The 25,022-nt window shown below is 41.2% G+C and overlaps 2 protein-coding genes and 1 long non-coding RNA gene across 5 annotated transcripts; 2 read left to right on the top strand and 1 right to left on the bottom strand.

The window, feature by feature from the left end:
- Window positions 1-106: 106 nt before the first annotated feature.
- Window positions 107-5,093, top strand: LOC106962604 (gastrula zinc finger protein XlCGF57.1-like). The gene is made up of 2 exons (XM_015057134.1): window positions 107-499; window positions 2,533-5,093. Exons 1-2 carry the CDS (start codon window positions 385-387, stop codon window positions 4,005-4,007), a joined length of 1,590 nt encoding a protein of 529 aa, XP_014912620.1. The 5' UTR covers window positions 107-384; the 3' UTR covers window positions 4,008-5,093.
- A 5,392-nt stretch (window positions 5,094-10,485) lies between these two features.
- st6galnac (ST6 (alpha-N-acetyl-neuraminyl-2,3-beta-galactosyl-1,3)-N-acetylgalactosaminide alpha-2,6-sialyltransferase) lies at window positions 10,486-24,508 on the bottom strand. 3 transcript variants are annotated; one of them, XM_015057144.1, is made up of 10 exons: window positions 24,406-24,508; window positions 23,286-23,639; window positions 17,368-17,635; window positions 15,631-15,796; window positions 14,389-14,563; window positions 13,993-14,131; window positions 13,810-13,913; window positions 12,058-12,141; window positions 11,733-11,832; window positions 10,486-10,805 (listed from the first exon to the last, which is right to left on the bottom strand). In XM_015057144.1, exons 2-10 carry the CDS (start codon window positions 23,420-23,422, stop codon window positions 10,620-10,622), a joined length of 1,359 nt encoding a protein of 452 aa, XP_014912630.1. In that variant the 5' UTR covers window positions 23,423-23,639; window positions 24,406-24,508; the 3' UTR covers window positions 10,486-10,619. The 3 variants fall into 3 exon arrangements, with proteins under 3 accessions (XP_014912630.1, XP_014912629.1, XP_014912628.1); XM_015057143.1 differs by lacking the exon at window positions 24,406-24,508 and adding an exon at window positions 23,744-24,092; XM_015057142.1 differs by lacking the exon at window positions 24,406-24,508 and having other exon boundaries at window positions 23,286-24,092.
- Window positions 16,016-16,870, top strand: LOC106962611 (uncharacterized). The gene is made up of 2 exons (XR_001428008.1): window positions 16,016-16,663; window positions 16,701-16,870. It is a non-coding gene; the product is annotated as an uncharacterized LOC106962611 (long non-coding RNA).
- Window positions 24,509-25,022: the final 514 nt, after the last annotated feature.

Here is a 25,022-nt window from a genome sequence, read left to right as displayed (position 1 = left end):
CCGAAATAACTATTTAAGTCTTGTTTTATGTTTAATACAATTTAATTTAATTCCATTGTTTCGTATTCTCATCGTTTTTCGCATTTTCTGGCCTTATTTGCAAGTACCTGAATACGGATTGATGCGATGCAACCACCCCTTGATAGTTGTGGAAAATGGTTCTTGGGACAGGGTGTCCGTGTAGATGCCCGTTTAAAACTCTGTCATTACGTCAGCAATCGTTCCGAAACAGACAGTCGGGTTTTTTAAGATCTGGTTGCAGTTTTTTCGTGCGCATCCGCCTCTTGAAACACTCCAGCGGAACCTCGCATGGAGCCTAACAGAAATGCTCCCGGCTGCAGTGTGAGCTGATCGGCCTGGTTCATTTTAGAGACGGCTGCAACCATGAAGGAAGTGGATTATGTCCATCAGAGCAGCGCTGAAAGTCTGGCTGCAGAGGACAAAGTCCAGATGAAGCAGCTCGGCGTCCATCAGGATGTAGGTAGAAACCAAACAGCTGGTAAGAAAAAACTCATTTATCGCTGTTAGCTAGCTGTAGCTCTGTGGCTGAGGAAAACGGGGCTTCCTTTGTTTATGTTGATTTAAATCGGGTTATTTACCTCATTGACATTATAGTCATCATTTAGTCTCGTTAAAAATGAGCCAAACTGCACGTAGCAGAAACAAAACACAGGAAACAGAACCGGAAGTCAGAAATACTTAAATCCTATTTCCTTTGGTCAACATTCAACATGAATACCCCACCCAGATTAGATTTGTAATCTCCGTGTTTAATTCTAAACAATCCGGTTTTCAAATGAATAGGTGAGCAGTGATTCATTCAGTCTCCCCAACAAGCAGAGTAACTAACAAGTCACACCTGAAATAGGTAACATTTTCAAATGTTTTTAATGTGAGCGATAATTAAAATGGCTCAATATCAAGATCATGTGTCTATGTTAGAAATTAAAGTGTTAAAATAAATTATAACTTTTAAAAAGAAAAATCTGTGAGGAAGTTTCTGCCTTTTCACTGGTCATAATGTATTTTACCTGTAATAGTGTTTTTTATGATGTGAACAAATTTTATGAAAAGATGAATATTGTGTAGTAGGTCATATTTATTGTATTTATCATGATTATAAACATTGCAATTCTGAAATTAAAATAGAAATTGCTTGAAAAATGTTATAATTTTTATTATGCAAGCACATGTTGCAAATGTGCCCACATAAACATATTTTGCTACAGCTGAAACTACACGTTTACATTTATTGTAAAAGAAAAAAAAATGTTCTCTGTCACATTAAATCAAACTTTTCTTGTTTCATATAATTTAGGATTAATGAAATGTAGTTTCAAGAACCGTTTTTATTTAATAATTTCACTGCAGTAGCTAGCTAACGTTCGGATACTTTCAGCTCCCAAAAAGATTTGAACAAGACTTTTTACAAGCTAAGAACTTATATATTTAATAGATGTCTTCAACAGTACGATTCAAACCTAAACCTTCAGTATTTTCTTTTAATTCTGTTTGCATTCAACGAGAGAAAATTCTGCTTGTAAGATTCTGTAAATGTGCAGGATTGTTTTCCTCACTTGCATAAGTGAAAAAAGAAAACATCTATTAAACATTAAGCTGTTTTGGCTTTTCAGATTTATCTCTCAATGTCCTCCATGTTTTCCTCTCCATTAAAAGCAGACCGGGCCCAAAGCATTGGTGTTTCCTGTGTGTGCTTTCTGACGTCTCGCAGCCTCCAGCCGGTTGCAGCAGATGGCCCGTTCACGCTGAGCCTGGCTCTACTGGAGGTTTCTTGCTGCTAACAGGGAGTGATTCCTTTTCACTGCTGCTACATGCTTGCTCAGGATGAGAGAATGCTGCAGAGCTGATGCAATCAGCTTGTTAAGGCAACTCTCTAAAAAATAAAAAGTTATCCGTTTTGCAAAATCCCAATACATTGCATAAAATCATTGACTTAGCAATAATCCTTCATTGTGTGGCAACATTAAGGAGGAACTTCGTAACAGGAAAGAAACATCAGCAGAGTTGGTTTCAGTATGAAGACGGCATCTGCAGGATCTGACTGGGGCTTGTGAGACTAATCGGGTCATAAACTTATGACAAAATGTTTTATCCATTCATTCTGCACAACAGAACTGACATGATGAAACAAAAAAAGGGCGTCTACTTTAGGAGCCTTATGGTTCCTGCTGGCTCATTACAAATAGTGGTTGTTGTAGGTTAAAGATCACTGAAGTTGGTTGTCTGATGAGGAAAACGACACTAAAATCTTGCAGGAATACGTCATGGGAATGTTGCTGCTATGTCATTTCTGTTTTGTTTTTGTATCGTCTTATGTTTTATGTTCACATAAGAAGAAAAAGGGGACAAATTTGTATTGTTGACGTTTCAATTTTCATGTCTGATGCCTCAATAAAACTGTTTGACAATAAAATCTAGCAGGAATATTACACAAAATCAAGCAGCTATAACAAACTGTACTTTTCTAAGGGCAATTGATTTATCTACAAACTTAATTTCTGCTTTCTGCAGATGATCCGCAGCTGTTGGTGATTAAAGAAGAGCGTCCCTTTGAGTGGAGCTCCAGTGAGGACGAGCAGGACCCAGAGCTGCTACACATAAAGGAGGAAAATGAGGAATCCTGGACCAATCAGGAGGGAGAGGAGGATCTGGCCAGTTTCCCGTTGAATGTTATTGTGAAGAGTGAAGAAGAAGAAGAAGAGGAGGAATATCAGTCTTCACAACTGTATCTCAGGGAAACTGAGCATAACAGAGAGTCAAAACCTCTGAGTTCCGTTCAGTTTATAAAAACAGAACCCGATGATGGGCCAGAATTGACGATAAACCCGGGAGTAAGCAACTACTTTAAGATAAAAACAGCTGGAAAAGCTTCAGACTCTTCAGAGACTGAAGTCAGTGATGAGGACAATCACTGGCAGGAACCGCTACCAGATTTTGGAACAGAAATTAAGCACAAAGAGAGCAGAACACCCGATTCGGGCGACACAGCCAAGGCCCTTTACAGCTGCTTCGAGTGTGATAAACAATATTTCTACAAGCAGTCCCTCCATAGACACATGAAGTGTCATTCCTTCAGCTCGGCTAACACAAACCACTGCAGTGGGCAGGAAAATGCAGATTCAGACCCAGCAGTTAGGAAGAAAGAGAGAGTGTTCATTTGTGATGTCTGTGGGCATGAATTTAACCAGAGGACTAATCTTACCACGCACAAGAGAGTCCACACAGGGGAGAAACCATTCAGGTGTGATGTTTGTGGAAAAAGATTTAACCAGCGTGGGAATCTGCGCAACCACAAGCGAATCCACACCGGAGAGAGGCCGTTCATATGCGACTTCTGCGGCGAGAGGTTCAGGAATCAGGGGATTCTGCAGGCGCACATGAGGGTCCACACTGGGGAGAAACCTTTCGTTTGCGGTGTCTGTGGCAGGAAATTTTCCCGCAAGACGCATTTCGAGACTCACATGAGAGTCCACACAGGAGAGAGGCCGTTCGGCTGTGAAATCTGCGGCAAAGATTTTCGTCACAAGATGCATTACCAGGAGCACATCCGGGTCCACACCGGAGAGCTGCCGTTCCCCTGTGAGGTTTGCGGGAAAAAATTTCGACTTCAGTGCAACTTAAAGAGACACCTGCGAGTTCACACAGGAGAGAAGCCCTTCAGCTGCGACGAGTGCGGGAAAACATTCAGCTGCAAGTCGCATCTTAAGCGGCACACCAAGGTCCACACAGGAGTGCGGCCCTTCTCCTGCGAGATTTGCGGGGACACGTTTGCCGAGCCGGGAGCCGTGAAGAGCCACATCCTGGTCCACACGGGAGAGAAACCGTTCGAGTGCGACGTTTGCGGGAAAACGTTTCGACAAAAGAGCACACTCACCAGACACAAAGTTGTTCACACAGGAGAGAAACCACACTCCTGCACTCTGTGTGGCGCCAGATTCACACAGCAGTGTAATTTAAAGACACACATGAGGCTCCACACAAGATAGAGCTAATTCTTTTCTTGAGGAATGTGTTTATACTGTATGAGGGTCACGTCCTGACCAGAGCCGTATGTTTACATTGCTAATAATAACAAGTATTACAATGTTTTGATTCATTTCAGTGTTTCCATTCATCTGGAAACTTTCCTGCCCTACATCGTCTCCACCAAATCTCACAGCTGCTCACTAAATCCACTGATCCATTCAACCCAATTAGCATTTTCCTGCCCCCTCCTTTAGTCCTTTAGTCTTAGTACAAGTTGAGACCAAAGGGAAGAAATCAAAAGTTAGTGATGAAAACCTTTGAACAGGAGCAACATTTGCATTGAAATAAGTGACAAATTGTGTATTCAAGACTTCGTAATCTGGTTCATTTAACATATTAACAGAAATTACCTTATGAGGAATGGTTATTGTGAAAAACATTTACTGTAGATAAAATAAATAAAAATCTGCTGACGTAGTACTGTAAAGAACCTGACTTAATTACCGATGTGTTTACTGCTCTGCGGTGAAGAACATAAAATGCTGTTATTGGTCTTCAGCTGGTAGCTTTTAAATAAAACAAAATGTAAGTGCATTAAAATCCCCATGGGCGGGGTTTTGCTTAACAGGAGGGTTAGTTACACTTCAACGAAAACTCCTCAGAGAAATGTCTGTAAATTAAATTGTTGCTGTCTTTCCCCTCTGACAAACATAAAAAAACCTTCTGCAGCAGAAATTATTTTCCTGCAATAAAAAAAAGGATGTTGATTCTAACGTCATGTATTTTTGTTTAAAAGTGTTACAAAATGTAATAATGGTTTATTCACAGATTGATCTCACTGCATTACAGAAGGAACAAAGCTTAAAGCGGGTCACTGAATATGTGGCTACGTTTCAGAGAATAAAGCTGTAATTAGCCTTCATGTGAGAGAATATCCATCTGTTGGCCTTTATTAGAAATAAGGTCAACATGTTTATCTTTTTATTAGTTCTTCCTTAAATCATTGGTATATTCCTGTGTGCCTGTATAACAGTTTGGTATGCGTTTGTGATTTTTGTTTTCTGAAAGGTTTAACAGAAATGTTTGTCACTGGTAAAAAAAAAAAAGGTGTCATTTTTTGTTGCTTTTAATAAAGGTGTAAAATACTGAAATGACTAAAATTGCTTCTGTTTTTTTTTTTTTCAGCCAGTAGCTCAACGTGTTGGAGTAATAATCCTATTTTCAGTCAATCTTTGGCGTTTTTCAGATTCAGAAAAAAAAAAATGGAGCAAACTGCATCTATGATAGGTTAACCCTAAAAAACACATTTAAAGAGCAAAGGTCAGAGTTGAAACATGTAAGGAAAGCTCAGTGGAAGGAGAAGCAAAGTGAAGACATTCAGATAAATTACTAAAAGAAAAAAACGGATTAAAGGGAAGTTAGACCGACAGGAAATGAGTGAAGATTACAACTTTTGGACAGTAATGACTGTAAAGATTATTCAGATTCCTCCCCTAGATGTATCTCAGCCATAAATAACAATCAACCTTCGTTTCCATGCAGATGAAGAAAGCAGTTCAATAAAACACAGCAGGCGGAACTAGCGGAGCAAAGCCTCACTGTTGGCAGGATTAAAAAATAAATATTTACTTCAACCTTCACACATTCCTTAAACCGTCTCTAGTTGTGATTAATAAACAATGTGTATGTAAAAATGCTGCAGATTTCCATGAATATCGAGATATATCTGCTTGTTTTCTGCATCAGGGCAGGATTTGTGCAGCAGGCGGTGATTGTTGTGGTGCATTCAGCAGCAGAGGGTCCTTGTGAAGCTTCATCATCTGTGCAGGCAGAGAACCGACTGCTACGGCGTGTCTGCAGGTTTCAGCCCGTCAAAGTCAGGCTGCTGGCAGGAACTGTAGCTACAAAGTTATGAAACGTCATTCCGAGTTCCTGCTGAATGAGCTCCGAGGGAAGTTCACCGGCAGATAGACCCATCCCCCAACGTTCACTCCACCACAGCAGACAAGTGAGACAGAGCAGGGGAACTGATGTCTCACAAGACAAAGTGGAGGCAGAGCAAGTCATGAATGTCATGATGAAACATCTGGAAGGTCATTTCAACAGTTTTGCTCAGCAGGATTTTCCCTTTTCCCAGGATGAGACCTGGAGTGGAAACAGAGTCAGGAAGGAAAGCCATCTGCCTCCACCAACAGGGAGGGAGAGAAACAAAAAGACAGGGCAGCTTTAAAAGGGTCCTAGCTGTTGAACAAGCTGTTTTTATTTTCGTATCTAATCTGTGAACATGATGGTGTAAAGGTTCATAAAGGGCGTTACATAAAATCACATTTTTTGAGCTTTAAATCATGTTATTCCCTCATCAAAAAAACACACCAGGAGTATTGCTTTCATTCATTCATGCATGTTTGAGAAATCCATTCACCTTCCTCACTCAGCTCCTTCAGACTAGTGGCAGCAGCAATTACCAAGCAGACCAAGTCTGTTGAGCTCATTATGCAATAAACATCACAGAACAACCTTCTAAGAACAGTAGAAAATGGCATAATGAGGAGCATTTTTGCTTTTGTAAAGTGTTTTAAAGAAATTAAATTAGCTTTTTATTAAATTCACCCAATTTGTTTTTTATGTAAGTTTCTATGATGGAGTATTAGGCCATGCTAAGAAAACAAAACTTGTTTTATTTGTTTTCTTTTCATGAAGTGCTGAAGGCTGAGTGTCGGAAAAAGCAGGAAAGTTAATGGCAGCAGTGCTCCTTAATGGCTCCATGCATGTTGCTGGGTGAATGTGCCTCTTGTGTGAAGCACTTTGAGGGGTCAGTGCGATTTGAACAGCTCAACATGAATCCAGACCATTTACAGCTAAACAGAGGAGCAGCGAACAAGGAAGGATTTGTGCGCAGCAAAAAATATTCATCTTTTGATATATATATATATATATATATATATAGATATACATATGTCTATATATGTATATGTAGATAGATATATCTATAGATTGATCTGTCTGTATATATATGTAAACTGGATGAAGATCTCAGTGGAAATGTAGAACATAAATGTTCAGAGATCTGAAGATCATTAAAATTTGACAGCATCAGTCTGAGGTCAACACCTGCATTCAGTTTCTCATCAGGGTTGATTATTGTCTGCATTATTTGATTGATATTTGTCTATATATATATAAACTAAAAATGTTGAGATTATAAAGTGGTGCTGTAATAATAAATTGAACTGAATTAAATGAATATGGAAGCCGAAGCAGTAAGTTGTTACCGCCACTGGGCAGCAGCAGAGAGGAGCGTTTCCTGCAGGGTTGATGAAAGCGCTTAGTTTTGAATCATAAAGCTAAAACATTGTCATTTTTACTTCCACAACAAAAATGCAGTAATCTGAAAATATATAAAAAACATGCAGCTCAGCTTACATTCCCCCCGGAGCAATAAATCTAAGATGTTTAACCGATTTAACCAATTTTTCCACACTTACAGCAAATAATTTACCTCATTTAAACAGTTTTCCTCTCATTTCTTGGGTTCCTGTTTACTCCCCAACATTCATCGTGGGATCCAAGACTAAGACCACAGATCTCATTTTTGTGCTGGAAAGATTGACAGGATGATTATATTCCAGTTTATGGGACGGGTGGTGCCTGAAATACTCATGACTAATGAATATTACAGTAAACAGAAACCTGTTGATCATCCTTAGATAACGCCAGTGTCACTTTTCAAAAAGCTTACTGGTGTAAAAACTTCAGATGGCCATGGCTTTCTGTAATTGCAACCTCAAGCTGGCAGACATGTTGGCAGTGCTGTAAAGTCTGACTCATGACCTCAAACGCACCCGACCACATGACACCACACACATCTGGCTTCACGTTCCCCTCCCTGCTGCGCAGCAATGAGTGGCAGCGGTTCACCACCAGGTAACCTCAGTTCAAGGCCCTGCAGATCAACACCTTAAAGGGTTTTTAAAGCTGTAAATTAAGGATTTAAAGAGTTATGATAAAAAAAAAACAGAGGTGGAATAAACACCCAGCTGAACACATTCCTCAAGCGCTGAGCTCATCTTTTATTTTGAAAGATGAGCTCAGATGGATGATCAATAAACTCTTTAGCCCAGATTACATTAAGTTCACATCTAGTTTCATTTTCTTGTTCATAACAGCTTGCAGGTATAAATAACAGCCAGAAAATAGGAAGCAAAACTGCATCAGCTGACTGGCTTATTTTCATTCAATATTTTCCAGAAAATCGTCTCCATGTTCTGTTGGCGGGGGGAATAAGAAACACCACGCAGGTTGGGAGTGTGAAAGGTTACAGAAAAACACAAAAAACATCCATTAAAGCTGGTTTTACATTTGTGCAGTTTTATTGGGTCAAAAATAAACAGAAATTGCACTGTAAAAGTCCCTTTGCGTGGCTACAGTATAGAAAAATAGACAGGTTTAGAGAATGAAACCCCTTTACTTGAATGTAGCTTATAATACAAAAAGCTCCCTGATTTGCCCTTCCTTTTTCCTCCACTTGAAAAAACCCCAAAAAACAAAAACCCACAGTGTCTCAAGACTGTAGAAAAATGCAACTTTCAGTTTGTCATACAGGATGATGCAACACAGAGGACAGTTTGTCAGAGGGGAGTGTGAACAAACCAATCCTGTTACCTGCCACCTTCCCCAAAAAAATAAAATAAAATACAAGTCTTAAACAGCTCCCCGTTTCCTGTCTCTGCAGAAACACCTACACCCAAGAAAAATTAAACAAAATGCCATTTTTCATTAAAGGCACAAATGGCCACAAAGTGTTTAAACTCAAAGTGGCAACGTTTTAAAAAAACAAACAAAAAAAAACCCCACTACAATTAAAGTTAAATATATAAATCCTTTCATATTTACACAATAATCAGAATAAGCTTTAAAGTCACAGTTGGAGGCAATCCACAGTAAAAGGAGTGACAGAGAGAGAGTCAGAATAAACTTTGGCTGCAGGTGAGAGCCATTAAAGTGAAACAGAGCTGGATCCTTAACAGCATCTCACATTAAACTTTATGGCAGAGACACATTTTGTGACGTTCTTAAGTCCTTCAGGCAACACCTTTGCTGAGATTTATGGCTCTAAAAAACTAAACAGCAGGATAGATCTTTGGTGAAAGTTTACAGTCCTTGTTGCTGTAGAGAAAAAAAAAAGATACTGTACCCTAGGTTCTAGAAAAACAACAAAACTGTCAAGGAACTGCATCTACTCCTCAGCACATTACAGTTTTATTTAAGGGAGATTTACTCATTTCGGGAAGTACAACCAATTTCATACTTGACTAATACTTTAACCAGAAACGGAGTTTAGACATCCTGGAAACAAATCTTGGGTTTTCTTAGAGACCCTTTATGCACGCCGCCTTTTAATGGTGCGTTTATCAGCAGGTTGGTCACCAAAACAATTATGATTGCATATTTCGATAACTCTAGACACCAGTTTTATTCATGTATTCATCTTTAGCCCTTTGTACCACGACCTCATGTAGAAAATGATTCCAGACCGTTTAGTGTGGCTCGGTGGCTGTTGACAAAACCTGAAGCTGAACAGCTTAATGCGGTATTAAAACGGATCAATCTGAGCTACTTGCAAACGTTAGCATGCTAGCACGTCTTTCCATTACCGTGTTGACGGTCAGAGCTCAGAAGATTCAAACTTCAGAATGATGCGTTAAATTTCATACTGCAACTTTTATCCACAAATAAATCATTTAGAGGCACCTGTTAGCCCAGATGTTAGCTATGCTAGTTTTTCTCCAACCCTGGTCAGAAAAGGCAGACCGTCCTGCACGTTTTAGACATTATTCTGCTTCAGGATACATAATTTGAATGGGAGACTGATCGCTGAACATCTGATTCAAAAGTATTAAACATCTAAAACATGCAGGGCAGTGTGCCGTGAGGACCAAGGGTGGAAACGCTAACCGAAGCTATAAATTTGTTATAAAAGTATTATTGATTGCACTTTAAAAATTAGGTATCTTTATGTTATTAAAGGTAAAGTTTAAACAGTAATGATTTCCTGGTTAATGTCAAGTTGTCATAACAAAGACATTTTGAATGTCAACTTTGTATTAAAAATGTCATAATTTACCGAATGACGCTTTATGACAACAGTCATAAATATTCATGAAGGCTTATTCATGTTCATGACAGGTGTTATGTTTATGAAAGTGTCATGACAGTCTTATTCACCCCCCTTCAAATAAAGTGTTACCGAATTTTTTTGTTTGCGACAGCATGTAATACGAACCGATGCATTTATTACTAGAACGGTCAATAATTTATGCACAAAGCTACTCCAGTGGATTTTCTCTAAGGCTCAGAAATCCTTAATTTTGGTCTTGTTTGTATAAGAACACTGTCACCGTCTTCTTAAATTACAGTTCAACTTGATTGTGATAACTGAGGGGAAAAAAGAAACATTTCTTTGGGGAGCCACAGACGCTCAACTCGTGCATCCCAAGATAAATAAATCCTTCTAGAGAAATAGTTTAATTCAATCTTCATCTTTCCCAGGAACAACCCAAACAGTTGTTTGAACAAACATTACAGTTCTTCACCGACAGGAAAACTCGCATCACGTTGCAGGAAGGGCGACATCAGTTGAGGTTCGTTTCATTGCGCATGAAAAGCGTGATGAGTCCGGCCTTGTGCAGGCTCTGCCACACTCTCATCTCCATACGCATGTCGTGGTTGGCGAAGAAGCCCACCTTGTGATAGGATTTGTCGTAGTAGTGGTCCGAGTATTTGCTGTAGTCTGGCGTCATGAAGCCGTAGGCGCTCACCTACAAAACAAACAAAAGGTTTAACCGTTATGCCAAAGCATAAAACAAGCAGACTCATTTTCTATCTTGATCGCCGTTCCCTCCTGTTGACAGGTTGAAAAACGGGTTCTACAAAAAAGGGATCTGAAGGTTGTGGCAGTTCTGACAACCAAAGAAAAACAAGAAAAAAAGTACAAATGAAATGGGAAATATTTCTGCAGGTTGAGCTGAGGAGAATCACAATCCTGTCTTTGTGCAAGCGCAGCCAGGCGTTGTACAACATTTTTCTATTTTAGGTCAGAATGGCCCAAAAATCATCTCCCTTTGCTAAATGCAAGAGTAAAGATAGTTTTGTCTCTTCATTTTAGATTCATAAGACCTTTACTTAATATTTGGCAGAACTGAACTTTTAACTGGTTTTAAGTTTCCTTCCAACAAACGTCTCACAGGACTTACTGGAATTCTGGCCCATTCCTCCGATCAGAACCGGTGTAACTGGGTCAGTGTGTAAGCTTCCTATCCCACACACACACAAGCTCTTCCAGCTCTACTCAGACATTTTGTAAGGACCAAGATCACAGCTTTGCAACAGCCACACCAAAACAATGACTTAAGACAAACTTTGCATGATTACCCGGGCCAGAAATATACGACGCATTTCTAACCAAGCTTTTATTTCATAGCTGATGTCCTGTACATACATTTCATATAATAAACAAAATGTAAAGTTCTATACAATAAAATAAAAGTCTGTTTTCTTTATGTAGTGCTGCTGCTGCTCCATTTGATGGCTTACCCTGATTTTTAGTTTCCTCTGCAGTTTCTCCATCAGGTTAAACCTACTTCGTATACTTCTACAGGCAAGTTTCCATCACGGTTAAAGTGTGGTAGATAATACATTAAAAAAAATAACTATTCATGGCTCAGCAGGGCGAACACGACTCCTACCTGGTCGCAGGTGTGCAGCGCGGCCAGCAGCATTGCAGCTCCAGTCGATGGACGGTAGATGCTCCTATATCGACCGTTCAGGATGTTCGACCGAAGGAATCTGAAACCAGAAATCAGAAATCTGTCGAGAGTTGCACAAACAACGTCTAAAACCGCCGTTTTAAAAACTTAATTAGCATAACTACATCTTTAGGGATTACCGACGTTCTCATGCTTCGGGCAGCTTTACGTAAACCAGCAGGAAAATCTATTCAGAAGCTCGTTCAGGTCTCATCACGTTCCAAATCCATCTCTGCTGCCGTTTTCATTCAGATCACCGGCTCACCTGTTTCTGAGGTAACGGATGAAATCTGGGTGGTACATCTTCAGCTTTGCTGCCGAGACATCCTTTCCAAAGTATCTCGTTGGGCTGCGCAAAGTAAACAATAGAAATTAACGGTGTAGAAAAATGTATTTTGGTTTTGCAGTAATCGTCACATCTTCAGGTGAAACCTGGATTCTAATAAAACTGGTTAAACATATCTTTAGCTTGCATCTTTGTTAAGATTCACACTGTACCACTTCCTCATGTCGTTTTGTCTTCAAGTTTTAACCCGTAAACCTTTCTTCACACGCACACATGCAGCCAGCGCCTAGTTGGAAGAATTTAAAGCCTCTAAAATGTAAAACAACTGGTCTAAAAGCTCACCAATGTAAAAAAAAAACAAAACAAAGGCAAACAGTTTAAAAAACAAAGGAATCTCTGCTTGGGTATTAAATTACAATGACAGAAAATGTATAGAGTGAATTAATTTCACATCCATTCAGCAACACGAATAGTTGCCGACAAGCACCTTCTGTCAAAACTATAAGAGCTACTTTACAGAAAGTTTAATAATTTAGGGATATTGTAAAAGTACTGGAGAATCTCAACAGATTCAAGTCCTGAATGTCGACAATCAGCACTTTAACAGAAACCAACAACAGATTCAGCTGTGAACAATGACTGCGTTCGCCCAGCATCGCCGTGTCGAGGAGCAGCGTTCAACTCGACCAGATGAGAAAACAAAATAAACGGGAGAACGATGTGATCCAGAGGCAACGGGAATTATTTTGGACTCTGGGAAAACTGAAGTGTAAAAATACGACACAGTTGTCATTACGTGGATTTAAGTGAACAGCATCTTTCAAATCTAATCATTTTATCTATCGGCTCAAGGAAGTCGATGTACAAACGTCGGGAAACCCATCAGTGCCGAGCGGCTTTGAGAACAAACTGCATGAAGCAAAGCTGCAAACTACATCAGGGATGACATGGCAGCTCTGGAAAAAAACAAAAAAAAAAACGGTTTCAGTTTCAGGTTTTCTATGCTCTCAACTACGTGACTCACTTCAGCTGCAGACTGGTTCACAGCAGGTTGAATTTAAATGGGGAGAAGCACCTTTACAGAGTGGAGCTTTAACCCAGGTTAAGGTCCTTTAAAGTGAAACGTGAGACGATCTGTCCCAAACCGAAGCTGTAGGTAAACCACTCGAACCAAGCAAATGAGCTGCAAGGAGTGATGTGTAAATATTTGAGACGGATGAAGTCGGACCGAAAGGATACGTGGCTTTTTCTACGTCGGCTGTGGCAAATGACTAATGATGAAACGGTGGAAGTGGTTGAGCGTTTTAATAAGCCAGAGGTCAGATCTAAATTATTTAGAACATAATAAAGATCTGATCAATTTTATATATAAAAACACATCAAACTAAAAGAGGAAACGTCTTAAAACGCATTAAAAATTCAGACTCCCGTCAAGTTCAAATCAAATTTTAAAAAGGATTTATACTTAAAATTTAATGAGAATTTGAATATCAAAACATTATTATTTTTTAAATCACAGAACTGTAAAAATTCATATTCATAACATTAGGTGAAGTTGCATTTTGTGAGTAAAAATGTGCCCTGCCTGCCTTAAATAAAAACATTACGGAGATCCAACCTGCCAACGGGTTTGAATGCAACAAGATAAATTAACGGCTCACATTTCATCACAACTTTAGATCAATGATGCTGCTCAACCTCGACATAAACTCATCTGTGACCGTCACTCACTCTTTGTTTCGCTCGGGTCCCCTCAGCACCAGCGTGTGCGTGGACGCCGCCTTCATCAGCAGGTAATCCCGGTCGTGATCGGGCAGGAAAACGTACCGCGTCTCCTGTGGCGGAGCAGCGCAGCGTTAAAAGAGAGGACGTGTCCTTCAGAGAGGAGGAGAGACCCTGTGGTCGCGTCCTCACCGCGGACACGGGCGGTCCGTTGTACCCGACGCCGCCGTAGCTCCTCATGGAGTTCATCAGCGTGTTGGTGGAGAAGGTGTAGTGGGTGGTCCGGGAGCCCACGTCTTCCTCGAAGCCTTTGATGACCACCCCGTTAGTCCTGCGGAGCCACAGGGTCCACAAATGAGCACAAACACGGAAGGAAAACCCCAAACATCTCAAAACAACATTTATGATCATTTTATTTTGATGGGGGTATGTGGTATGTTGCCATGGCAGCCAAACCCATCTGCAGCATGTTTGGTTTTTTTTTTTAGATTGTTGCAACTTATAAAACAAAAATCAACTTGCTTGACGAGTTTCTTTACACAGTAGAGTTTTGTTAAGATGTCAGCGCTCTGCTGTCCAGCTCAGTACCTGAAGACGTAATGATGGCCGTCGATCTCCTTCCCTTTTTTCGAGCCCTTCAGGATCCCTCCATTTCCCACCACGGCACAGCGGCTGCACGCCGATTTATTCTTGCGACTGTCCCAGTCATCCAACATCCTCCAGTTAGCGGAGGAGTTTAGCACAGTCAGAGTATCCATCAGAGCTGCAGAGAGAAGCACAATTAATCAGAAATAATAAAATGTTTCCTAAACTGTACATATCACAGCCCATCTTTACACATTAACAGAATATGAGGATGATGATGAGAGACTCCTGCTTCCTCAAACTGTCCGAAAACAAACACAAAAATCCACTAAGTTTGGTTCACTGCACAATAATTACACAGATCTGATCTACAGATTTATTATACTTCACTTTATCTGATAAAAAAAGAGAAGTTAATCTTCATGCATAATTAACAGTAATTTTGACTGGAGTGACATTTGGTTTCTGATGCTATAAAATGTTTTCATTAAAATGACCAAAAATGAACCTGAACTGAATGGAATATTAAAATATTCAGGTTACGGCCACAAACGCCACATGTCCTCCTCAGTTTGCGTCAAGATTAAGAGTCTCTGGCCTTGAGTAAACCTACTATTTATTAATTATTGATTCCTTATAAATGCATCCAAGATTGGAGAATTTTTTTTCCAAGGTGAATCTAAAAAAAAACAACAAAAAAAACAGACATTTTCCAGGAACCCATAACAGCTAAACTAAAACAGAGACAGACGTTAATCAAGAAAAGAAAGTCATTAGGAAGAAGAAACTCTCTCCCATCAACAGTTGTTAAGCTCCAAATTCTCTGGAGAAACAAAGGAATCTCATCCTACATCCTCTGATCCCTTGAGCCTGACCCACAAGTCTGTGCCTGCCCTTAATTTTAAAGCAGACGATCGTTCAGCTCGTTGCTCCGAGTGCAAACTCAGAGGTCAGCAAAGTTGAACGTAAACCTCATGCCCTGTGAAGGTGGGTAGATTCCTTTCAGAGGTGGCGAAGGATCGCAGGAACAGTTTTTCGGAAAAATGAAACCAGTATTTTTTCACTGCTGTGACAAAACAAGAGTTTATCTTGCAGCATCAAACAGTGTTTTATTTACTGCAATTCTTGTCCTGCCTGTAAAACAGGAGCCTCTTTGTGAACCAGGACAGTGAAAACTCCCCAAATAATAAAATGCAGAAAAACTATGAAAAACAAATAAAAACATTTAGAGAAAGTGGATCTCACTGTCGTAGTCGATGCCTCCCCAGCCGTGCGTCCCTGGGTACCGTTTCAGACGCTGGTGCTGCTCCTGAGTCACATGTCGGGCCCACTGCAGGACGGGAATGTGCTCCAGGAACAGCTGTCCAAACTCGGACTCCTTTATCCGACTTCGGATGCCATCTGGGCAGTTCTGTGAGGAGCGGATAACACAGCGGTAGAGTCATGACAACAAAAACAGAGACGAAAAAGGAAAACGCTACAGTCCCCGTCTGTCACGGTCCGTCAGCAGGTCAGATATCCTCCTGAGGCTCACGGTTCGGCAGACTGTTTTCTGTTAGTCATACAGACCCGACATGAACTCAGGCAGGAGAGAGGAAAAGGTGGCAGACGTCTACTGGTTAGACTGGAGCCTCTGAACCAGTCGCCACTGCTCTTACTACAGTCTGCAGACAGAGCGATGCTCAAACCTTTCACCAACTTATTTAAAAAGATGGAGAAGAAAACCGTTTTTGTAAAAGTGGCTCCGACTAGACTTGACTGAATAAAAAGTGTGTTAAATCTATGATATTTATAAAAATGGCTGCTGGTCCTGTCCTGGTTTCTCAATCGATGAAGAGGAGAATTAAAAATAAAACAAAAAAACAGGAACTACTGTAAATGAATGGAAGCTGCTCTTTAGAGAATTCAGTTCGATTTTTAGTACATTGTTATAGACCAAATTATGTGTGTGTGTGTGTGTGTGTCAGGGTATGTCAGTTTTAACAGGACTGTGCACAAATCTTGCTTGATTTTGCAAAAAAAAAAAAAAACAGTTTTAATGAGTCATAAGAGAGAACACAACATGTAACAAGGTATGGAAACAGCAACGCACACATGACTAAACTAAAACATTTAACAGGAACACAGATCTGCACAATGGCGGCAGCCGCCCAGAGACAACACAGAGCCGGACCTAAGCCAGAACATTAATGATGCTGATAAGCCTGATCCTGTGACATCTACAAACTTTAAATCTAAACTCCTGATTCTCCAGTTTAAACATTAATCACTTCTCCAGGTTAAATCAGGTTATAGGGAACATTAATCAAATGCAGGTTAAATCTCACCTCTGAGCCCCAACACATCTTACATTTATGAAACGGTTCAAACAAAGTTCTGTTTATAGTTGACTCGCCGTCATCAACAATACTCAAGAACTCCAGGGTAAACAGTAATCCAATGACTGATGTAGATGATGTGAAGAGAGGAGGTTTGTGAAACCAAATGGGAAAATAAAAAAATAAAAAATAAAGTCGCCACTCCTCTTAACATGGGGCAGAAAGGTAATTTAAAAACAGAGCAGACAGCTTTTCACAGGATTAAAAAGTTGATAATTAGTGAGCTGCTGCAGGTCAGGAAAACGTCAACTGAAAACCTGTTTACACCGTCTGACAGGAACAGCCGGAGTAATTCTAGAAAAGTTTAAAGCAGCTCGAGTCTTTCAGGGCAGGTTTGCGCTCTGCACCCTGTAGACGCGTTTCTGCTTCAAATGGTTGAATCGCCTCAACGTCTAGCGCTACAGAGATCTGCTAATGAGCATTTGATGCAGGTTCGATGAACCTATAAACATCTAAAAGACACAGGAGATACCAGTCTGGGAGGCCTCACTTTAGTTTTGGACCAAAGCAGATACTGTCCAATACAAGACAAACAGAGATGATCAATTCCATTGACACCAAATCTTTGGGTCAAATAATCCCGTTAAATCCAGAGCTGACTCACCGTTTGTGGAGGGATGTTCTCACTCATGTAAAAGTCTCCGATGTAAGGGGGTTCTGTGGGGCCCGGCGCTCTGGCGGGCTTGGCCAGAGGGGCCCTCGTGGTTCTTTTGGCTTTGTCTACGCCGTCGGACCCGGACAGCGAGTCGTTCTTGATTTGGTCTTGTGCTGGTTTTGCAGTCTGTTTGGCTCCCGCGAGGTCAAGAAGGGTGGTGGCGGCCAGGTCGTCCTGGACGAAGTCGCTCCATCTGAGCAGAGCATCCTTAGAGTTGCTGTGGAGGATCAAACCACACACGGTGATCTCAGTCTTTGTTTGCTATTGAAGGAACCGTTCAGCCATTACACTTCCTGAAAGGACACGACTCTCAGCCAACTCATGTAGAGCCTGTTGGAAAATACTACTCTGCAAAATCCTCATTAGTATTCAAGGTTGTGCTGGAACACAAGCCAAGAACAGACCTCTGTGTTACGAACCAGTTCAGGTCAAGCAAATCAGCACCAATTAAAGTCAGAATTCACCTGGTGCAAATGAGATGAGGGGAAACGATCTGCTTTGGCTCAACTGTAGAAACGGTAGAGAAACTACAATATGATCCAGAAGCACTACAGATGTCATGTCTCATTTCATTTGACATAAAATGCATTTAGTAAGGATTTTATGTGACGGGAACTAGCGCATAATTGAGAACGCGTTATTGCCTAATTTTTTGGAAAATAGAAATCTTACCTGTTAGCCTGAAAAACACTAAATATTTCAAACATGATCCAAGGAAAACAAATTAATCTCATTTCAGGTTTGACAAGTGCAATTTCATTTTAGGCCATTCATCAATTACAAAGCATTGACGTCAATCTGTCAACAACCTTGATTAAAAAAAAACTTGTACAATACATGACCATAAAAATGATAACCAAATGGTTTCACTTGTTTCACAGCGGCGGATAGGCTCCATTTTACTTCTGTCTGGCTTCAGGGAAACTATGTGCTCTAACCTGTAATTTGATAAGCAAATATTCCAGAACTGGCAGGCTGCTGATATGTTTTGCCACTTTAAGTAGCAATCATGGCCTCCATCTTACAGACACTTCATGATGCCACTTCACTGACGTTACTGGGCCTGTTTTAGTGACGGATGGCAAAGACGGTCCAGGCGAGTGCAATAAGGATGAAGTGAATAAATGGCAGTGGTATTCACCAGCAGCAGTATTTATTTATCAAATTAAAGACTTCTGCATTATTTTCAGCCATTTTTTCCTCAGACTAACGAGCGCACACTTTTACAACCTACAGAACAGATGAATGCTACTCCGCTTTGTGCACCAAGGATCCAGTCTTGGTTCAAACCACCTCCAGTCGAATAACTCCAGGGAATTTATGACGACTGACGTCAAGTAATAAAACCAACTAAAAAAACTGAAGAGAAGAGCACAAATGCTAAAAGTAAGTGAATTAATGTGAACCGAGTGGCAGGGAAGAGCATTCTCGGTAAAACCTGTGAAATGTGACCTGCTGAGGGGCCAGAGTCAGCTGACGATCGGGTCGTAAAGTCAACCTTCACACTCCCTGGAGGAGCAAAGTGTGCAGCAGAACAGAGGAGCTGCTGGGTCCAAGGCGACGGACGCAACACGGCGTCAGACTGAACATTCACCAAAACCGTCTCGTTCTGCTGGCAGGGTGAAAAACGGCAAAGAGCAAAACTAAAATTAATTTTTAAAATAAGTAAATACATACAAACCCTGGCGTTGGTAAAGGTCCCATTGTTGGGTAAATATACCTTAAAGCAACCAACCTTTACACATTGTAATCTGATGACTTGGTTGCATTAAAAAAAAAAAAAAAAGTATAGATTTTCCTGGTGAAATAAAGGTTAAATGAAATGAAAATATTAATAAATGTACGATATTCCTATAGATATGCTGGATTTGGCAAACAAAAAGAAAAAACAAACAAGAACTATGAGCTTGGGTAAACCCATATTAAGTGCCAGTGTCTTTTAAAATGTTTACAAAACTCTGTCATAAAATATTAACTAAAATGGGAAGTTCGTTAAATGAGGTTCAGTGAGCCCTGATTAGTCAGCGTCATCTCTAATGGCAACAGCCAATGGGTCCCCCCCCCACACACACACACACACACACCACACACACTAGCTGATGTGTGCTAAAGGACCGTTTGTTATTCTGCAAAAAGCAAACAGTCTGAACTCGGCTTTTTGAGTCACAGCTTCATATTCGGGCCAGGAACCTGTCACTCCTACTCAGAAAACCTTAAAGAACATTTTATCACTTCAAGAACCCAACCAGTGTAAAACCCACATTCCCAGTTTAAATTCGCTTAATGGGGAGCGGGAGGGGAAAGCCAATTTTGTAAACACTTTTTGATAAGTGTTTCTGCTAGGATGAGGCGTTTTTTCGGCAGTATATTTTACAGAACTGCAATCGAAACTTTTCTCATCACGAGTCACGTGGCTGACAGATCTGCACTTATTCAGTGGCTGAATTATGAATAGAATCTCATGTAACTACAGCCGTTGTTGCCATGGTTTTAAGTGACTTATCGCATGAGAAAGCTTAGTCACACGTGAGTTTAACTTCATTCCTTACTCGATGGAAACATTGCCATTGCAAAATTGTGTTTTTTGTCGGACATTAGCAGAACATAGTCAAAGGTTTGCTCACATTTGGAATGGAAACGCAGGTCGTGAGGCGGTGAGACGAAGACGATTTAAAGTGGATTGTGTTTACTATGACAAGCTGGTGCTTCATTTAAGCTGCAGCGGCGACAGAGAGCAAGACTGAAAGTGCCAACCCTTATCACGGCTCACTGCCCTGCATGCCGTCTCCTTGGTTTCGTGTGATTTCAGCGGAACAGGTGTTTGCTGAACTGCAATCAGCTGAATCAGGCGTGGTAAAGCAGGGAAACGTCTAAAGTTTGCAGGGCGATGCGCCTTGAGGACCAGAGTTGGGAAACACGGGTCTGAAGGTCCAACAGCAAAGCTTCTGCACTTTCAACCTCTGGAGGAGGAAACGTGATCAGTCTCCTAGATCAACATTTTCTTACAAGTACACCCCTGACTGTTATTTCAACAACGTTAACCATTAGATGGTTAAGCCAGGAACTAATCAAACACGGCGCGTTTTCTCTGCTCCCAATTACAACAACTGCTGACTGCTCTCAGCAGGAAAGGCAGATTTAAATATCATTTAAAGATTTAAAAATCATTTAAATCTGCCTTAAAATAGGTTCAAAGGTCTGAACCAGACATGCGTCTCATTGTCATGTTTGTTCCTTTAATTTTCACTGCTTTTCATTGTAAAATATGCAAAGCTGTTATAGCGCTCAGAAAAAGAAAAAAAAATCAAAATTGGCAAAAATCTGAGATCAGTCAAAACTGTTATCGATTAATCTCTCAGATGAGAACAGCTTTAGAAACCTAGCACACTTCCCCTTTAGTTTCTTAAAAAAAAAACAACAACAACAACTTAGAAACGAGTCTGCGCTCCAGTTTCTCTCAGCTGACCTTAATGCATCTGTCGGGGACCTGCTGGCTTTTAGAGCTGGAGCTCTAGCCGTCGGAACAAAGCTTACGTTTCACGTTCGTGTGTGAGAGAGTGAGAGTGTGAGAGTGAGAGAGAGAGAGAGAGAGAGACCACCTCCAGTCAAATAACTCCAGGGGATTTTTTTCATTAGGGCAGCAGAGTGCTGTGTGGTTCCTTTGTTGGAGCCACAATGATCCACTTGGAGCCGAGGAGGAGGAGGAAGAGGGGAGGGGGATAGGATCTGGTTATACAGTAGAAACTCTTCATCACATGTGATCTCACAGTTTAACCCTTCAACTCTGACATGGTTCTAAACTAAACTAAAAACACAAGATTTGATTAATTCTAGTAATCCAGCTCGTCTTTGGAAATTTCAGGGGCGTTGGCGGGTTTCCTTTGGTCAAGTGTTTTTGAGACATTATACTCTAAGATTTAGGATAAGATGTCAAAAAGATTCATGCAAGTCCAACATCCAGGGCTTATTCAGGCTCAGTTTTTCTCTCAGTCCTTTACAACCATTTCAGGGAAGGAATGATTCAAAAAGAAAAAGGCTGACGAGGGAAAAAGAATAAGCACACATGAGGAAAGGAGGAAGGAGAAGACTGACAGCAGTAAGGACATACGAGACAAGAAAGAACAGGGTAACAGGAAAAAAAAAAGATGTAAACAAGAAAAAGAAAGAAAGGAAGTGAGACTGTAAGAAGGATGAAAAAAAAGGAAGGAAAGAGCACAGGGAATACAAGACGTGGAACAACAAAGTACGGAGAAGGAAGGAGAGCAGGGACCAAATGAAAAGCAGAATGAACAAAAAACAAGGAAGGAAGTACAGAAAGAAGAGAGGTAAACCACAAGGAGGGAAAGACAAGACATGGACTACAGTCTGGGAATTAAAGATGTTTCCCATGGTTTCTTTTTCACCTGACCAGACCAGAAAATGACTAAAAATCAGCTACAGATTTCTGTGCTGAAAACCAGATGCATCTGCTGGAGTTTAAATAAAGTTTAGACGTGCTGTTCAGTTCAGTCTTTGTTTCCCCAGCTGTGGTTACCCACAAATGACAACTGAAAAACCTTCTCAGTCAGCCAACTGCTCTAGGAAGTAGCAGTTCATCCATTATGCGAGTTGTTCTTTTAAGAAGAGTCATATAAACCAGACCGGTTTTCAGACATTAGTTACCCTCAAGCAATGCAGTTCCAACCACTGAACTGGAATCCAGTCTAGAAAATTGGAATCAGCGAGAAAGAAAACCCGTTGTGCTTTTCAGGACTGGCATTGAGGAAATGGCTAAAATATATATATATATATAAAAGGATCTTAGGCTTGTGACTAATCTAATATCTGCGATCAAGGCCAGCCGACTTCTGACATTTCTTGAAAGCAGCATGAGGCAGCAGGCAGTAATTAGATATCAGAATATTTAAATAATCGTAATAAAATCAGTTCAAAGGTCTGAACCAGACCTTTGAACGTCTCATGGTCACGTTTGCTCCTTTCATTTCCATCGAACCAACATGACGACATTTACCGACAGCCGATAAGATTGAACAAAAACCAGGTTGATTTATTTGAGTTGTTCTGTTTTGACCTCAGGAGGATGACAACACACACACATCTAAACTGAGGGGACAAATCAAACTGGGTCTGTGCAAGGGAAACAACCGTTTCAAATGAACGGCCCAGTTAGGTACACGAGTGAGGGAGTACGTTTATATTTGAGCCCATATGAATAATGTTGAGTCTGTATGGATTACAGAACACCCACAGTAAAAGTTAACTCGTACTCCTTAAGCTTGTTTTTAAATTAAAGTTGAATAATTCCTTGTTGGGGGGGGGGAGGAAATGGAATAAAGGAATCTTTAAAAGACCCAAAATAAATGATAATAATGCCAGTTATGAGCATCTGTGAACTTATGATCTGAAATTTAGGAGATGACGATGAAAAGAAAGCTGCGCACTGCAAAAACAAAATTTGACCAAGTAGTTTTGGTCTAGTTTCTAGTGTGAATGTTCTAGTAGTTGGAAAAACTGTCATAAAAACACAGTAGTTCCTCAATATTGATGAAAAAGTACAAGTGAAATAATGTGCCAGTGGTACACGACATTTTAACTTGTATGGAGAAAAATGTCTTGTTCCACTGGCAGATTATTTCACTGATAACTTTTACTTTTTCCATGAATATTAAGAAATTGACTTAAAAGGAGTTCCTTTATTGTGCTGAAAAAGTTACTTAGAAGTTAGTTTTGGCTTATTTCGAGACATCTGCAGTAGAAACTCGGCCAAAATTCTTTGTAAATGTGTGTTTCTTTGGCAGTACAGAATGAAGTTCTGAAAAATATTTTGGGGAAGAAAAAAAAAAAAAACTTCAAAGAAACTCCCTCACCTGACCGGCCAGGTCTTCAGATTGAGCAGGTACGACGACGACGACGGACGCCACTGCGTGTTCAAGCACAGCATGTATATGACCAGGAGGCAGACGACGCTCCCCATCACCCACAGCAGCTGCCTCTTCAGGGCCATCCCTCCCGCTCAGGACGCAGGCTTCTTCAGGCAACAGGCTACGCTCGCTGGCCGGGCGCTGCGCTCCGCCTGCAGGGGCATGAGGAGGCGGAGGGCGACGCAGCAGAGTTCAGGAGGGACTCCCGGTTCAGGCCAGCAGGTGTGAGGCGAGGTTTAAATGATCCCACAAAAAAAAAAATAAATAAAAAAAAAACGATCCCGACTTCGCTCAACGCAGCTACACAGAGAAGAGATAAAACACGGAGAGTTAAAACGAGGGCAGACACTTCAGAGGGGAAACTTTATATCTCTCAGCAACAACTAATCCCTTTTTAATGAAACCTTTTTGCTCATGTACACAAAAGCAGAGCGGGCAAAGTCGTCTTATTCTTTCGTTTGTCTCCTGTCTGCTGCTGCTGTCGCTCTTCTGACAAACACAGAAAAGGATCCTGTGTGACCCCCCGAGGGGCTGGACTCAAACCGAGCGTCCTGACGTCAGCCGCAGCTCCCCGGCGACAGCAGGAAACCAGAAACGTTATCTTCAGACCACACTCATGCGCCTGCTGGTGTTAGGCAGGTCTGGAGGTTTCTGACTGAAGTTGTCAGGAGTCAGAGGAGAGCCAGAGAGATCTACTAGAAAGATCCCACATGATCCCCCGACAGCAGGATGAAGCTGCTTCTGGGACTGAGGAGGAGGAGGGAGGGAGAAGGAGGAATGGAGTTGGTGATAAACTCCCTGATAACAGTCCGAGCAGCTGGCTCAGAACAAGGAGAGGGAGAAAATAAAAGACTGGAGGTCCGGTGACTTAAAGGAAAATGCTCAAGTGACAAAAAGAAAGTTCAGCAGCATCGATTAGGAGAAGAACAGCAGAGTCAACACGAGAAAAAACTGCGACGTCAGCCTGAGTTATGTGGAACAGGAGGCTCTGTTGCCTCGCTCCGGAAACAAAGGAACCTTTTCACATCGAAACACAGGAAGAAGAAGAAAACAAACATCCTCTCACCAGCAGCAGCAGCAGATCGCCTTTCCCTGACAGCGGAGACGTCTTCCTCTAACGGAGTGCTGAGAGCCTCGCTGCCAGCCTCAGCTCTGGATGGGAGGGCCTTTTGTGAAATGAGTAACAGCTGCTGGCAATTGGACAAACATGAGAGGAGGCGGGGCCGGGGAGCCCACTGCAGCTATAAAGTTAGTTAGACATGAACAGGCAGCTCTGAGGGACTGAATCACAGAGATAATGAGACACAGACACATTCTGGAGGGATCCAAAGTTCTCCATCATGTCAGTTCAGCTCTCTCCACTAAAAACTGAAAGAAACAACCTGGTACAGCAGCCGCAGCTCTGCTAGGCTGCCTGGCTTGAAGGAAGTGAGAGTTGAGGTGTGATGGAGGACAACAGAAGAAGAAGAGGGAAGTGGGTCCACTGAGCAGGTATTTCCTGATTCACAGGTGGAAACAGGAGGTTACAAAAAGTTTAAGTTTTGTTAGTTTGCAGATATTTTTTTAAATCACTTCAGATTTAAAGGGCAGCGAGCATAATTTGGATTCCAGTGGGAACAGATGAGGCGCCTGCATCGCCTCATGATTTATGGGCAGGGAGGGACGCTCGGAGGAACGGGGGGG

The sequence above is a fragment of the Poecilia latipinna genome, unplaced genomic scaffold (assembly GCF_001443285.1).
Source record: "Poecilia latipinna isolate Pla-1442-1.1 unplaced genomic scaffold, P_latipinna-1.0 Scaffold1437, whole genome shotgun sequence".
NCBI classification, from domain to species: Eukaryota; Metazoa; Chordata; class Actinopteri; order Cyprinodontiformes; family Poeciliidae; genus Poecilia; species Poecilia latipinna.
The sequence above is the reverse complement of the archived record's forward strand: the minus strand, read 5'-3'. Positions and strand labels throughout refer to the sequence as shown.